The sequence below is a fragment of the Rattus rattus genome, chromosome 1 (assembly GCF_011064425.1).
Source record: "Rattus rattus isolate New Zealand chromosome 1, Rrattus_CSIRO_v1, whole genome shotgun sequence".
Lineage (NCBI taxonomy): Eukaryota > Metazoa > Chordata > Mammalia > Rodentia > Muridae > Rattus > Rattus rattus.
The window spans coordinates 193,626,109-193,642,150 of record NC_046154.1 but is presented as its reverse complement, the minus strand read 5'-3'; the positions used below and the strand labels follow the sequence as shown (position 1 = coordinate 193,642,150).

Here is a 16,042-nt window from a genome sequence, read left to right as displayed (position 1 = left end):
GTATTTGAGTAGACCCCTAGCTCCTCCCAGAACATGCATTAACTTTGGAGCTGACCTACCCCAACATCCATGAATCAAAACATGTCAGTGCGTGACATGGGAATGAGAGAATTATGTCTGGCTTGTGTTTTAACAGGACTTTAACTGGAGCAAAGATCTCGTCTCTTCCCCAAACCGTCTGTGATCAGTTACCTAATCTCCAAGTGCTGTGCGTATCAGTAAGGCAGTAATGTTGTATAAACAGGCGACTTTCCATTTAGGGGTAAAATGGCAGACAGTATCTCAACAGTCCTTGGAAATGAGGGGAAAGTTCTTTCCTTGCAGGTCTCCAGGAGGTCATGGTTCCTCCTTTTCCTCCTTTGGGTCAGGCTCCCAGCCGTTACCCTGGTAGCCATCATAGCATATCTTTGCTCTCAAGAGCAAACAGCTGCCTATTAGAGTTGTAGTTGGTATACATTTCCCTTCAGAAAATGAATATGAACAAGCAAAAAAAACAAAACAAAACAAAAAAACTGCATTTCCTTTTTTACAAGGTTTCACAGAGTAGAATAAAATAACTTAATGGACCAACAGCCTAATATTAATGTCAAAAATAAAATTATCAAACAGGCGCCAACCTTGATAGGGAGACTAAACATTTTTGGTACAGTTATAGACAGCGTGTTCTAATGTTTCTTCTGGTGGCCAATCAGCTTGAATGCTATTTCTGTTGCTTCTGAACCCATTTACCCCTGCCTTTCCCACGTTTCATTAAAAAGTAGTTTACAGGGATTTGAATAACTTTATTTTGACATTTTGCTTTTTTCTCCCCCTGTCAATGCCACTCGACCCTTTTGTTCTCTCAAGCATCGTTGGGACTCGTGATAAGGACACGAGCTCTCTTATAAAATGATTCTTCCCTCGTAGATTTGAAGTCTTTCACACTCAGTCAGCCTCCTGTTGTGTCAACATAAGCTTCTCTTGGCAACTGAACCAGCACAGTGCAGATGTATAGGATGAGCTGTCTGCTGCATGATTGATTCTGCCCTTCCTCATGGTTCCCCGGCCTACCCTGTCACTGCAGATGCAGTGACAGTATGCAGTAGCAGCCCACAGGAGCCTTCGTCGGTCACACTTGTCTGAAGGCAGGGGTATAAAGCAAGCCTTGAACTTCTAGCCCCCATTTCTCTGTGAGGAGTAGTTACAGACATAGGAACTATCCTGGATACGTTGATGGAAGTCATGCTTCAAGAAAGCAATGGGACTTTTGTTTTGTTTACTTTTATCTTGTGTAGGTGTGTTCACATAGTGTCGGTGTGCTGATGTCCCATAAGGTTCCATGTTGGGGACAGATGACCACCTCAGGCATTGCTCTTCACCAAGAGCAGCCTGGACACTTAACCACCGATCTCTCCTGTAGTCTTAGCAGTTAGGAAAATCGTGTAGAAGGACCACAAGTCAGAGACCAGATCAGGCTACAGAGCAATCTGGGCTAGGTACCAAGTCTGTCTCAAGCAAGTAAACAAGCAGAGAAAGATGCTATTCCTTCTTGTTGGAATTGAACTATGTGTGCTTGAACTAGGAGTGCTTCGTGAGTTGCCATTTTCAGAGCTCCACCTACAAAGCTCGTTGGTTCTCTAGGACATAGCTGCTGCCAGTCATCTCTTTTAAGAAGAAAACCAAAACAAACATCAACAAGTGCTCAGGCCAGGATAGTAACCAAGAGAAACCTATTGATTTTGAGACTAGAACCCAGGACGTTGATCTCTACTACAGGGTCTTTTGGGAGCATTGGTCTAAGAGCTACACTCTGTTGTTGTTGTTGTTGTTGTTGTTGTTGTTGTTGTTGTTGTTGTTTATTAACACATGAGATTTCATTGTGCGGTGAGATGTCCTCCTCTTGCTTTACCTTCAAAGAAACCACCGAGTCCACTATTTAGGCCACGCACATGTGTGTTCTTCACTCACTAGCTGACATTCTTACAGAAGTCATCCCACGTCATAAGGATATCCGCATCCCTGTCACAAGGTGATCCCAGGATTAAATTTAAGTAAAGCTATGAACAAGGAGCCTATGCTAGGAATGCTGGGTCCATGCTAACCCTGGAGTCATGACGTAGAAGGTAGACGGAACACAGTACTATGTCCTTGTGTTCGAGGTTTCCTATACTCCCTCCTCAGACACGCATAAGAATGAGGAGGCGCTCCCATAGTTCAGCTTGTGACCCCAGTTCCTGGGGAGGCTGAGGCAGGAAGATCCCAAGCTCAACAACTGCCTGGGCTCCACAATATTAACATGAAAAGCAATGCTCCCCCCACAGCCTGAAGAAATGAATGAATGTCATTATCCTCTTTGATAATGTCAAAGTCACTCCTTTTCAACAACATGGCGGCATACAGTTAAACAGGTCCATTTTGCATAGGTGTACAGATTCTTTGTTTGTTTTGGTGAGTTTATTTCTTGTTTGTTTAGGGGAACGGGGTAGTCTTTCAAACCTCTCGTACTTATATACAAACTTGTATGTAAAATGCAGATGTGTATTACATACACATATTTACAGACAGCTTCATTTGAATTATTTATATAGAATAATTGAACTCTTCCTATATAAACCCCATTCACTCAATAAATGCAAGATAAATTATAAGGATAGGATAAACTGGTCAATTATAAGACTAGAATAATTAAAAGCCTCTTAGAAAATACTGATTTTTTTTCAGTTGTTTTGGTGGTTTTAAGAATTAGAATCAAGCATGAAAATGGTTAGTTGATTAGCTGATAACTTCTAAAACATGAGACAAAATTTTTTTTTACCTCTGTGTTACTTTATCTACTAGTTTTCTTTCTTTTTTTTAAAAAAAAACTTTCTGCAAATTACCATGGCTTGTTTTAAATTAGTTATATTATAGTATAAATATGTCCAGATGTTTTTGTTGTTCTGTAATTTGTTGAGTTTTGGCTGAGGCCTCTCTTAGACTTCCCCCCCTCCTGGTGATTGATTTCAAAAGTTAGTGCTGTGTTTTGAATGGTTGGGTTTTGTTTTTAAGTTGATTAGGAAAGGACCAGCAATGACTTGCGTTAGCTGTAGAAAAATGGCAGTTGGCAGAGACAGGGCACAGCTATTTAATTTAATCTGTATTCATTTCAGGAAGATAAGAGCTAGAACATTGTGGATCACCACTAACAAAATAAATAAATTCATTAAGTAAATTATTTAAATCAATTAAAGAAGTATAACTTACATTTCTGTAAATAGCTGAGCTCCTTGCCTAATGCAGTAATGCCTGTGTCTACCTTCTGCATGTCAGGGCTGTGGGATTGTCCAGAGAGTGCCTTTGAGGGTTTTGAAAAGAAGAGGAAGACGCATTTCCCTAAGATTAATGTATAACAGATTTTTCTCTTTTGCACCTTTTGCTTTCCAGAGATTTGTCTTACAACCTGCTCGAAGACTTACCCAGTTTGTCGGGCTGCCAAAAGCTTCAGAAAATGTACGTCTTCGAAAGTCTTTAAGTAACTCAGCAAATGAAGTCAGAAGCCCAAAATTCCTACTGTTCGGGGTTATTGGTTATTCCATGCTGGTCCTCACTGGCAACACATTGGCGTTTGTCCTTCTGACACACACGAGGTGTGGGGTGGAGAGTGCTGGGAAAGTTTGGTAACAGTGCCTTTCTCATCCATCTACGGTGACATCAATTTTCTCCTTTGTTTTCCCCAACTCGGTGTAATAGGAATTGCGTGAGTCTGAGTTTGGGAACTTTTCCTTTTTCATTCAGACAAGTGTCACGCAGCCCAGGCTGGCCTCCATCTTCCTCCTCCTGTGCCTTCTTGTCGCTGTCTCCCCAGAGCTCAATGACAGGCGTGTGTCGCACAGGCTAAATGGTGCTAGCTCTGAATATGACAAAAACTCGGTTTTTGTTTCATGACGGTCATCTCCACAGGAGATAACGCGTTTGTCACTGGAGGTGCCACGGATAATTTTGGAGGTTCTTCTTTTAAAACTACTTCATTCACAAAATGTTGGAAACACTAACTCTGACATCCGTCTTCGGAACTCTTTCTTTTCAGTGACCTGCGGCATAATGAAATCTATGAAATTAAAGGTGGCACTTTTCAGCAGTTGTTCAACCTCCGATCTCTGTGAGTACCCTCTCCCGCACCCCCTCGGCGCTGACTGCTTCTCTCTCTCAGACTCCTTCTTGGGCTCTCTTGACTTCTTCTCACTCCATGATTCCTTTTACCATTGTCATACTTGTTTTGTTATTTAAAAAAAAAAAAACAAATATTTTGCTTCTCACAATTTCCAGGAAGAAATCTAGAAGTAGCAAATTTGTATCCGGGCATGGTAAATAGAGCTTTAATCAAAGTTCCTGTGAGACAGAGGCAAGTAGATCTCTGTGACGTTGACACCAGTCTGGTCTGTTTAGCAGGTTCCAAACTAGTGGGGATGACGTAGTAAGACCGTGTCGCAAAATATACATCTTTAAAAATTAAAAAATAGGAGTGGCAAATTCATGATTATGCTCTCAACCAACCCATCAAAATGCATTCTTCATTTAAAGACAAAACAACAATAACAAAAATAAAAATAAAAAAATTAAAGGGGGGGGGCAACCTGCTCAAAGGCCTGCACGATGCTCCTGTCTGCAACCTAGAGAGCTGGAGAACAGAGCCCGGGAATCTGTGTTTTAGCAAACCTACCACGGTTACAGTTTCAGTACAACAATACTAGAAAATGCTTCTGTGCCTAGGGCAATCATTATGCAAATATCTAATTTTGTTTTATGATTTAAAATGTTGGAAGTAATTCAAACCCAAGAACCCAAGTTCAGTTCCTAGACCCGGGTGAAAAGCCTGGTGAATTCTCACACACTCGTTATCCCAGTATTGGGAGGACAGGGACGAGCAGAGCCCTGGGGTTTACTGGCCGCCCACCCCAGCCCCACGAAGTAAACTCAGGCTCAGTGAGAGGCCCTGCCTCAAAAAACATGGCGGACGACCGCCATTCGTAGACTATCTAGACACCTGAGATAGTATTCGGCTGCCACATTCATATGGAAGGAAGAAAATCTCCTTCCCGAAGCCATTCCACGAGAGCTTGACTATTCTGTGAATTCAGTTTGCCTGAAGTTCCCCAGGGGGCCTAGCGTCATGCACTTCTCTCAACCTGAGAAAGGTCGACTCTGATCATCTCTGACTTCCTCTACTTACCTTAACGTGCTAGACATTTCAAAAATAAATTCTCCGTAGAAGACTTTCTAGCCTTTGCGAGGCTCTGACTGTGTTCCCCAGCACCAAGGAAGGAAGAGAAGAAGGGAGAGGTCTTAAATTCATAGTTCACTTCTGAGAATATGGAAGTCCTTGCCTCTGAGTAGAATTATCTGGAGAAGTTTACACTAAGGATTTTATTCCTACTCACTACTCTTCACTTCGACATATATGTATGGACAGGTAGATCTCATTTCTCTGTAAAATATTTTTCCTTGCTTTGAAGGATTTTATTTCTAACATGTTTTCTTCTATTTTACTTACATCTCCGTCAGGAATTGTCTGTATCTTTTGGTGAGAATTTTCTTGAAAGCGTCTGCCTATTTCAGGGTCTGACATACAGATATGGCACGCACAAATGGTTGGATCGGTTTCACTGTGTGCCCGGGATCATTTTGTAATTTGAACGCCACTTTTTCATCAGAGGGAGACACCCCGACATTTGCCTCTTCCCACTCCCCAATCTCCAGTCATTTTAGAAAAACTGCAATAAAAATTTATATCCATTAAAGTCAACCTTCCTAGCAAGAAGCTAATAAGAACTAAAGCATCTACCTGATTATTTCAAACAGGGTTGATTTAAAGTTCTATCTTTAGTGATTCTATGCCGTTCTATCTTTATCCGAAGGAGAATTTGGTGAGCCAGCCATTCCTCATTTAAGTAGGAATTACGTAGGGTAGATTCTGGATACGTATGATAAAATGTTGAGTGCTCTTTTTAACGTAACTTTCTCATTTCCTTTTTAAAAAAACAAACAGGAACTTAGCGTGGAATAAAATTGCCATCATTCACCCCAACGCTTTCTCTACGTTGCCGTCTCTAATAAAGCTGTGAGTATCCCCTTGCTTGTTTAGGAGATGTTTTTCAGTAATTAGGGACCATCTAGTTAGTGAAAGCGTTAGCTGTCTGAAGTCACCCCCAGTGCACAGCCAGTGTGCTGTGTTCTCCCTGCCTAGCTGCTTCCCAACCAGGGAAGATGCTCTACTCCTCCAGGGCCATATGAGCTCTTGTGGGGATCCCTAGGTGACAGCTGAGCCACCAGGCAGAGTGTAATAAGATACGAATTCATTTCTTCTCTCCTGATCCTCCACTCTGACAGGAGAATCACCTGCTAAGCCTTTTACTGATCCTTCCTATGTGTTTTGAAATAAATGTGTATTTCCCCTTGCTTTTAGATGCCACTGTTTGGCAAAATGAGGTCAAATATGTTACAATTTCGATGCATTTAAAACGTGTCCCCCTACAGTTCTGATTGTGAATAGAAAAGCTATCAGAAACTAGAACCAACACGGTTAGCTCGACCATTCAAAGGAGAACCCTGCTTAGAAGTTTCTGATTGAGCAGTGTAATTGTCTTCACGTCAATTGTCTTTAGGCTGTTTTCGTAAACATGCACGTTTTATGCTGATGTAGACTACTAAAAGCCTATTGTTTGATGTTCTGCAGGGACCTATCATCCAACCTCCTTTCGTCTTTCCCTGTGACTGGGTTACACGGTTTAACTCACTTAAAATTAACGGGGAACCGCGCCTTGCAGAGCCTGATACCATCTGCAAACTTCCCGGAGCTCAAGTGAGTTTGCCATTAAAACGAACAAGATACATTTGTGCTCATGTGAAAGGACAGACAGGGTGTAGTGGTTTCTAAATAGATGAGGCCATGAGACCCTTCTGAATTGCATTTCATGCCCTCAGTCCCCACCCCTGGGACACTGTGAGGACAAGCCCAAAGTGGAAAACTGTCTTCCTGACCACATTTCCTTTCCCTCTCAAAGATGCTTCCTGGAATCATAGAGTTCATGGAAAGAGTTTAAAAAGCACTGATCCATGGGATATAGAGTGGGCCATGTAATTAAATAACATTGTAACAATACTGCACTTCTGTTTATGCTTTTTCATTCATTGAGTACGTGTATGTTCTCATAAAATGGGCCAAGTTAATAATACATGTTTGAAGAAGCAGTGCCCTTTAAAACTGCTAGGCTTATTAACAATAAAGGAACAGTTTAAAGGTTCTGTAAATTAAACCACCATCCTGTCTGCATATTTTAAAATGAAGAAAGTAATAAAGCCCCCAAAAGATAATACAGAAGGGAGAAAAGCATATTTTTAAAATGCCACGTTTATGTTGTTTGTTTCTAGGCTATGTTCTACATCATTTAAGCTATTAGAATCTAAGCGTGCATAGAACACTATGGTATATTTTAGTTACTTGACATAATCTTGTTATAATTCTCCTACCATTCACTACTTAAACCATTTTATTAAGGAAATTTTTGGTCATTTAATCCCATCACTTCCATACTTATAAACACTTCATGATGGTAAATTTTAATAACTGTGGTTCTAAGTATCACTAGAATGAACACCACTGTGCAAATAGTTTATATTTTGGGAAATTGGTTTAGGTTAGACTCATTGGGTGAAAAGATAAACACTATATTTCATGACCCATCGGTCTTACACATGTTTTTGTTTTGTCCCCTTTCTGTAAAGGATTATAGAAATGCCATACGCTTACCAGTGCTGTGCATTCGGGGGGTGTGAGAATGTCTATAAAATTCCTAATCAATGGAATAAAGATGACGCCAGCAGTGCGGACGACCTTCATAAGAAAGATGCTGGCTTATTTCAAGTTCAAGGTAAGGACGGATGTCGAGGGGAGGAAACTGCAGTCAGAAAGGTCATGAAAAGATAGTACATGGACTGGGAAAGTTTAGGAGCCCCTGTGTAATCACCCAGCAAATGGGGAATCAATCTTATCCTGTAAAGACTCACGAAGACAGAAGAATTACCGCCTATTCTATGGGTAAATTCTTGGCATTTTTATTTATACTTAGATCATCCTTAACATACATAGTGCTCAAAGGCAACCCCTATATCAACATTTCCATACTTTTTTTTTCTTTTTTTTTTCTTTTTTTTTTTATTATTATTAACTTGAATATTTCTTATATACATTTCGAGTGTTATTCCCTTTCCCGGTTTCCAGGCAAACATCCCCCCCCCCCCCCCCCTTCCTTATGGGTGTTCCCTCCCCACCCTCCCCTATTGCCGCCCTCCCCCAACTGTCTAGTTCACTGGGGTTCAGTCTTAGCAGGACCCAGGGCTTCCTCTTCCACTGGTGCTCTTACTAGGATATTCATTGCTACCTATGAGGTCAGAGTCCAGGGTCAGTCCATGTATAGTCTTTAGGTAGTGGCTTAGTCCCTGGAAGCTCTGGTTGCTTGGCATTGTTGTACATATGGGGTCTCGAGCCCCTTCAAGCTCTTCCAGTTCTTTCTCTGATTCCTTCAACGGGGGTCCTATTCTCAGTTCAGTGGTTTGCTGCTGACATTCGCCTCTGTATTTGCTGTATTCTGGCTGTGTCTCTCAGGAGCGATCTACACTTCTGCACTTCTTTTGCTTCATCCATCTTATCTAATTGGGTGGCTGTATATATATGGGCCACATGTGGGCAGGCTCTGAATGGGTGTCCTTCAGTCTCTGTTTTAATCTTTGCCTCTCTCTTCCCTGCCAAGGGTATTCTTGTTCCCCTTTTAAAGAAGGAGTGAAGCATTCACATTTTGATCATCCGTCTTGAGTTTCATTTGTTCTAGGCATCTAGGGTAATTCAGGCATTTGGGCTAATAGCCACTTATCAATGAGTGCATACCATGTATGTCTTTCTGTGATTGGGTTAGCTCACCAGGATGATATTTTCCAGTTCCAACCATTTGCCTAATTAATTTCATAAAGTCGTTGTTTTTGATAGCTGAGTAATATTCCATTGTGTAGATGTACCACATTTTCTGTATCCATTCCTCTGTTGAAGGGCATCTGGTTCTTTCCAGCTTCTGGCTATTATAAATAACGCTATGATGAACATAGTGGAGCACGTGTCTCTTTTTATATGTTGGGGCATCTTTTGGGTATATGCCCAAGAGAGGTATAGCTGGATCCTCAGGCAGTTCAATGTCCAATTTTCTGAGGAACCTCCAGACTGATTTCCAGAATGGTTGTACCAGTCTGCAATCCCACCAACAATGGAGGAGTGTTCCTCTTTCTCCACATCCTCGCCAGCATTTGCTGTCACCTGAGTTTTTGATCTTAGCCATTCTCACTGGTGTGAGGTGAAATCTCAGGGTTGTTTTGATTTGCATTTCCCTGATGACTAAAGATGTTGAACATTTCTTTAGGTGTTTCTCAGCCATTCGGCATTCCTCAGCTGTGAATTCTTTGTTTAGCTCTGAACCCCATTTTTTAATAGGGTTATTTGTCTCCCTCGGTCTAACTTTTTTGAGTTCTTTGTATATTTTGGATATAAGGCCTCTATCTGTTGTAGGATTGGTAAAGATCTTTTCCCAATCTGTTGGTTGCCGTTTTGTCCTGACCACAGTGTCCTTTGCCTTACAGAAGCTTTGTAGTTTTATGAGATCCCATTTGTCGCATTTCCATACTTTTAAGAAGCGCTCATCCTTTTTTTTTTTTTTTTTCAAACATCCTCCTGCTCTTCTCTCCCTGCAGGAGAAAAATATCCATGTTTATTTTTCTGGCCTGGAAAAAGGGGGTGGGTGGGAGGGCAGACATTTGTAATTCCTCCGAATTCCAGCAGAAGGGCCTAAGAATTCATTTTCTCAAGCAACTAATTCTAAATCATGTTCTCCTAGTCCCCCACAGGGGTATCTGTCAGGAAGGCGAAATGAGATCACGTCTGTAGAGCCTTGGCTTTCCTTGCAGTAAGACGTTACTTAAACAGAAAGCAATGTGTCTCCACACCTGTGGGGATGAAGAAGCGCCCTGGGCAGCACCCCCTCCACTCCCTGCCAACCTTGCGAGTTTGCACAAAATCTAACAGGATAGCTTCTCCTTCTTAGGGCCTGAGTGATTTGTTGATTCCAAAGTGTAATTCAGTCAGTATGCTAAGTTTCCTTAACCTTACCACATACCTATCAGTTGAAGGAGTTAACAGCCTTGTTTGTTTGTTTGTTTGTTTCTCCCTTTCTTTCTTTCTTTCTTTCTTCTTTCTTCTTTCCTACTTTGTTTTAGGTCACACAGCTCGTATCACTCACTCTCTTCCTTTGGTTTCCGCTCTTCCTGCCCCATCAACTCTAACCTCTTCTGCATTTACTCATTAAAACTTTAAAATTTAAAAACATAGAGCCCATCATTATCTTCCAGATACTACACCAGCCACTGGGACTATATAATAACACTAATAATTCCTTCATGGAATTTATTTCCAAGATTCTCAGATGGGAGCCAAGTATTAGAATGACACCTAAGGTTTTGACACATTACTGATGTCAGAGCTGGGGTGGTGGCTGTGTTAGAAGATCTGAGTTCAGACCTCCAACACCCACATTAAACAACAACAATAAAAATAATAATAATGAGGTGGGATATGGCAGCTAGCACCTATAATCTTAGTGTTATGAGACACAATAGAGGAGAAAGAACTAGCATTTGATGGACAGCCAGCCCAGTAGAATGGGTGAGAGACCCTGTCTCAGAAGAGAAAGAAGGGAAGTGACAGGGCAGCCCAACACCTACCATCGACATCCACACATGTTCTTTTGAGTATCACATGATCATGTGCACCCGCATAGACACACACAGAGAGAGAGACAGAGACAGAGAGACAGAGACAGAGACAGAAACAGAGAGAGACAGAGAGAGACACACACACACAAACACACAGAGAGAGAAAGAGACAGAGACAGAAACAGAGAGAGACAGAGAGAGACACACACACACAACACAGAGAGAGAGAGAGACAGAGACAGAGACAGAAACAGAGAGAGAAAGAGAGAGACACACACACACAAAGAGAGAGAGAGAAACAAAGAGACAGAGAGAGACAGAGAGAGACACACACAAACACACAAACACACACACAGAGAGAGACAGAGAGAAAGAGACAGAGGCAGAGACAGAGAAACAGAGAGAGAGGGAGACAGAGAGAGACAGAGAGACACAGAGAGAGAGAGAGACAGAGAGACAGAGAGAGAGAGAGGGAAAGAGACAGAGACAGAGAGAGAGAGAGAGAGAGAGAGAGAGAGAGAGAGAGAGTCCTAAGTCTCACACAAAACCAAGAAAATGTGCATCGTTAGGAAGTGTATCAAATTACGATTTTTTTGATAGTTACCTAAATCACACACCTCAGCCTTACTTTGACTTTTGTAAGGCAGAATCATCCCCCAAGGGCCACCCAAACTAATTTTTCATCTTGTGGTCAGAGAAGGTAGCCGAGAACATTCCCACGGTAGCTTCTGCAGTGTTAGAAAATGAGTCACTCCTCTCTCCGTGTTAGTTTCTGAGAGGAACTGGAGAACAAACTTGGGCCTTTGAGCTAAGCAAATGTTCTACCACTCAGGCACATCTTCAGTCTCTAGACAACTGGATAAAATGTGCTTCCTGTGCTAGCAAATTTAAGACCATCCCAAGCTCCAGGGCCCAGCAGAATCAGAAGGCTTGGGTGTGTTACCCTAGAGAGTGTGGGTTCCTCTTCACCAGGGTTCTGCAGCAGCATGGCCAGGGTAGCTGGACAAGAATGTCAACAAGGAACTTTCTAACCAACCCGCAGCAAAGTCTTGCCTTCACTTCTCTTTGTAACAATTCTTGTCTTGAGGACAACTCAAGACTCTCTAATGAGGCTTCTGGTACAGAAAGACAGAAGTAACCATTCCGGGACTTCTCATTCCTTCAGATGAGCGGGACCTTGAAGACTTCCTACTTGACTTTGAGGAAGACCTGAAGGTCCTTCACTCCGTGCAGTGCTCACCTCCCCCAGGTAAGAGAGACATCATCAGAACTACCTCGGTATCGCGGCTCACTTGAACTCTGAGGCTTTTGACCACTGCAGCTCTGTTTCAGAAACGAAATCTCGGCTGACACCTGGCTCCTCACAATCAGAACTTATGAAATACAAACAAGCTTCAATCCCCGAGAGTCATTCTCCATTCACAAATAGAACTTTTGTGGAGAACTGTTAGCTCCGGCTAACACCAACTGAAGAGTTAGCTTGTACTCGGAAGCATATAGGATTTAAAAAGCAATACTCAGCATGGAATGGTACCCCTAGCCTTGCTTTACATAATCAATACATTTTTAATAATTTAGATCTTTATGAATCACCAACCATTTAAGGACTAGGAATTTAGCCCAAGGATAAAGTGCTTGTTTAATATGCTTAAGACTCTGCCCTTGCTGGGTGTGGCCCTTGCTGGATGTGGCCCTTGCTGGGTGTGGCCCTTGCTGGGTGTGGCCCTTGCTGGGTGTGGTGATGCCTTTAGAGCCTACTCCACACTTGAGAGGCAGAGACAGGCAAGTCTCACAAAGCTCAAGGCTATCCTGGTCTACAAAGTTCCAGGACAACCAGAGCTATGTGGAGAGAGCCTGTCCTTTAAAAAACAAACAAACAAAACAAAAAAAAAACACATGAAAACAAAAAAGAATATGGATGAATTTTTAAACATTCAGTTCATTAAACTGTCCTATTCCTAGGGAAGAAATAGGAGAAGAGGGAGAAAGGAGTGACCCAATTTTCTAACACTGCAACAGCTACAGTGGGAAAAAGCACTAAATAATAATTTATTCCCAATAAATGTGTTCCTTGCTCCCTAAGATTCCCATGAAGTGCACTCCCTGCTGCCCACACGGTGTCTCCTGTGCCCTATTTCCCCGGGCATCTCTTTCTTGGCAGAGGAGCCATAGAAGCCATTCAGGAGGTCTTAAGTGAGAAATCTAGGAGATCTGACTTTTCACATTGCCCACACGGCTATGTCTTGGGATTGAAGTTTCCCATTTCTAATTTTCTGTACGACCTCAGGAAACACAAGAACCTGGGAGTCAATGGATCAGTGCTATGGGGTCTCCAAGGCGTCTTCCTACTGGTTTAAGAAAGAGGGGCAAGGGGGCTGGGGATTTAGCTCAGTGGTAGAGCGCTTACCTAGGAAGCGCAAGGCCCTGGGTTCGGTCCCCAGCTCCGGAAAAAAAGAACCAAAAAAAAAAAGAAAAGAAAGAGGAGCAAGGCACATGGGCACTATGGTTACAGTGGCCGCTACTGACCTCTGTCTCTTGGCAAGTTTGCTACATCGGTCGGCCCAGTCTGATACAACCTCTCTCTTCCTTCCGCACTCAGGTCCCTTCAAGCCCTGTGAGCACCTGTTTGGTAGCTGGCTGATCCGAATCGGGGTGTGGACCACAGCAGTCCTGGCGCTTTCCTGCAACGCCTTGGTGGCTTTCACAGTGTTCAGAACCCCTCTGTACATCTCTTCCATAAAACTGCTAATCGGGGTAATTGCGGTAGTGGACATACTCATGGGGGTCTCCAGTGCAGTGCTGGCTGTCGTGGACACGTTCACTTTTGGCAGTTTTGCTCAACACGGTGCATGGTGGGAAGGTGGAATTGGCTGCCAAATCGTTGGTTTCTTGTCCATTTTTGCTTCCGAATCATCGGTCTTCCTGCTCACTCTGGCGGCACTGGAACGTGGTTTTTCTGTCAAGTGCTCTTCAAAGTTTGAAATGAAAGCTCCCCTTTCTAGCCTGAAAGCGATCATTTTGCTGTGTGTCCTCTTGGCCCTGACCATTGCCACCGTCCCCTTGCTAGGAGGCAGTGAGTACAATGCCTCTCCCCTCTGCCTGCCCTTACCCTTTGGGGAGCCCAGCACCACAGGCTACATGGTGGCTCTCGTATTGCTCAACTCCCTCTGTTTCCTCGTAATGACCATTGCCTATACAAGGCTCTACTGCAGTTTGGAGAAGGGAGAGCTGGAGAACCTTTGGGACTGTTCTATGGTGAAGCACACTGCTCTGTTGCTCTTCACCAACTGTATCCTTTACTGCCCCGTGGCTTTCTTATCCTTCTCCTCTTTGCTAAACCTCACGTTTATCAGTCCCGAAGTAATTAAATTTATACTTCTAGTGATTGTCCCACTTCCGGCATGCCTCAACCCCCTTCTCTACATTGTCTTCAACCCCCATTTTAAGGAGGATATGGGCAGCCTGGGCAAGCAAACCCGTTTCTGGACAAGAGCAAAACACCCAAGTCTGCTGTCCATTAACTCGGACGATGTTGAGAAACGGTCCTGTGACTCAACCCAAGCCTTAGTATCCTTTACCCACGCCAGCATAGCCTATGACTTGCCTTCTGATTCCGGGTCATCACCAGCTTACCCAATGACTGAAAGCTGTCACCTCTCTTCAGTTGCATTTGTCCCATGTCTCTAGTTAACATGAGAGGGGGACGTTTTTAAGAGTTGGAAACCCCGAAAGACGATTTATATCAGAGCGGTAGCTAAGAAAAGCTGAGCTGAAACTTAAAACACAAGCAAGCTTCTCTAAATTGGTATGGAAACGCCGATACCTTACCGACGCCTGAGAGTGACCATCAGTCTGAACACTGCCTGTGTCATTTGTTCAGCTAAGAGGTAGATCCACCAAGTCACCCAGATGAACCCAGATGAGAAAAGCAGACTGAAATGCTCTTCAGAAAACATACTCTCTGGTTTTAACTGTATTCTCTTCAAACTCACCAGCAGAGTCACCAGCACGGGACGGGAAGGTTCATTGGATGACGACTCAATGTGTATTTAAATCCACAAATTCCCTTTTTTTAAAAAGCTAGAGTTATAAGGAAACATGGATTTTTAATGGGCTACATTGCCCACAGAGTTTCAGTTTAATGGCTACACAGAGATGGTTGTGTGGTTGGGGTGTTTTTTGCCTTTTGTCTGAAAGGGTCCTTCCAAGACACCAATTTCTTGGATTGATAATGCGAGACATTTTTTCATCCATACATAAATTTAAGATACTGGGTTCTACAGATAAGCACTCAGTGCATCCTCCCTTAATGAAATAAAACTGGTCACAAGCTTTCGGGAAGGAATATTAACTTAATGGGTTCCTGCAGCAGTTATATATAGATAATACTTGATTTGTCCTTTATGATCCTGCAGCCTAAAGCTCAGAACGTTCATACCTACACAAGACAGAGCGCAACTGTAGGGTCTGTATTTATTTCTGAGTGGGAGCAGGCTTTTGGCAAGATGGTTTTTTATTGCCTCAAATGGCCGTGCTTTGTAACACGCTCAAACGCAGGGCCGGAGTCCGGAAGTCCACAGTGTCACACCACACGCCCATCTCCAGTAGCCCTAGCAACAATGCCTCACCACACTTTGGACTCAACAGAAACCGGGCCGAGTAATATTCCGTGTGTTTAGCTTGGTTTTAGCGGTGTCTCTTTTGGATCAACCACTTGATGTGAAGAACATCACTTCTCTGCTTATTCCATATTAACACGGGTGTTAGATGTTTCAAGACAAACTATTAAATTTGAAAAGTGAAAAGTTTATTCTTCTGTGGTCCTACATTAGCCTCATTGCACCCAAACCAAAAGGCCATCAGGTAGATTTATTTTTATATAAGCATGTTTTATTTTGACCAGATGTTTTAATGTGGAATTTTTTAAAAAATACATTTATGAGATGTTTTATAAGATGTGTACATAGAGAATTGTATTTATTACTACAGGAAGGATACAGTGACATTAAAGAACATGAAACCCTGTACAGTGGCATAGTCCCCCAAACATATCGTTTCTCCTCCAACTTTCTTTAGATTCATTAATTGTATATAATATATGTAAATACATAGTGCTTGTAAATAGATTCAGAATTTGCTTTTCTACTGGGCGCAAAATAAATTTGTAATAAAATGTGTGACTTGCAAAGCAAAATATATCTTCAAGTGTGTTGATTGAGAATATGGACAAATGCATGATCTTCTAATGTCTTCAATTATTAGTGTGTATTTTCTA

At 42.5% G+C, this 16,042-nt stretch overlaps 1 protein-coding gene across 1 annotated transcript in view; it reads left to right on the top strand.

Moving 5' to 3' along the window:
- Positions 1 to 14,930, top strand: part of Lgr5 (leucine rich repeat containing G protein-coupled receptor 5) — a 67,226-nt gene extending 52,296 nt beyond the window's left edge. Inside the window, 8 exon segments of the mRNA XM_032919135.1 lie at positions 137 to 208; positions 3,403 to 3,468; positions 4,046 to 4,117; positions 6,005 to 6,076; positions 6,692 to 6,817; positions 7,741 to 7,886; positions 11,933 to 12,016; positions 13,367 to 14,930. Of these exon segments, the coding sequence (XP_032775026.1) occupies positions 137 to 208; positions 3,403 to 3,468; positions 4,046 to 4,117; positions 6,005 to 6,076; positions 6,692 to 6,817; positions 7,741 to 7,886; positions 11,933 to 12,016; positions 13,367 to 14,454 (1,726 nt within the window). The 3' untranslated portion in view covers positions 14,455 to 14,930.
- Positions 14,931 to 16,042: the final 1,112 nt, after the last annotated feature.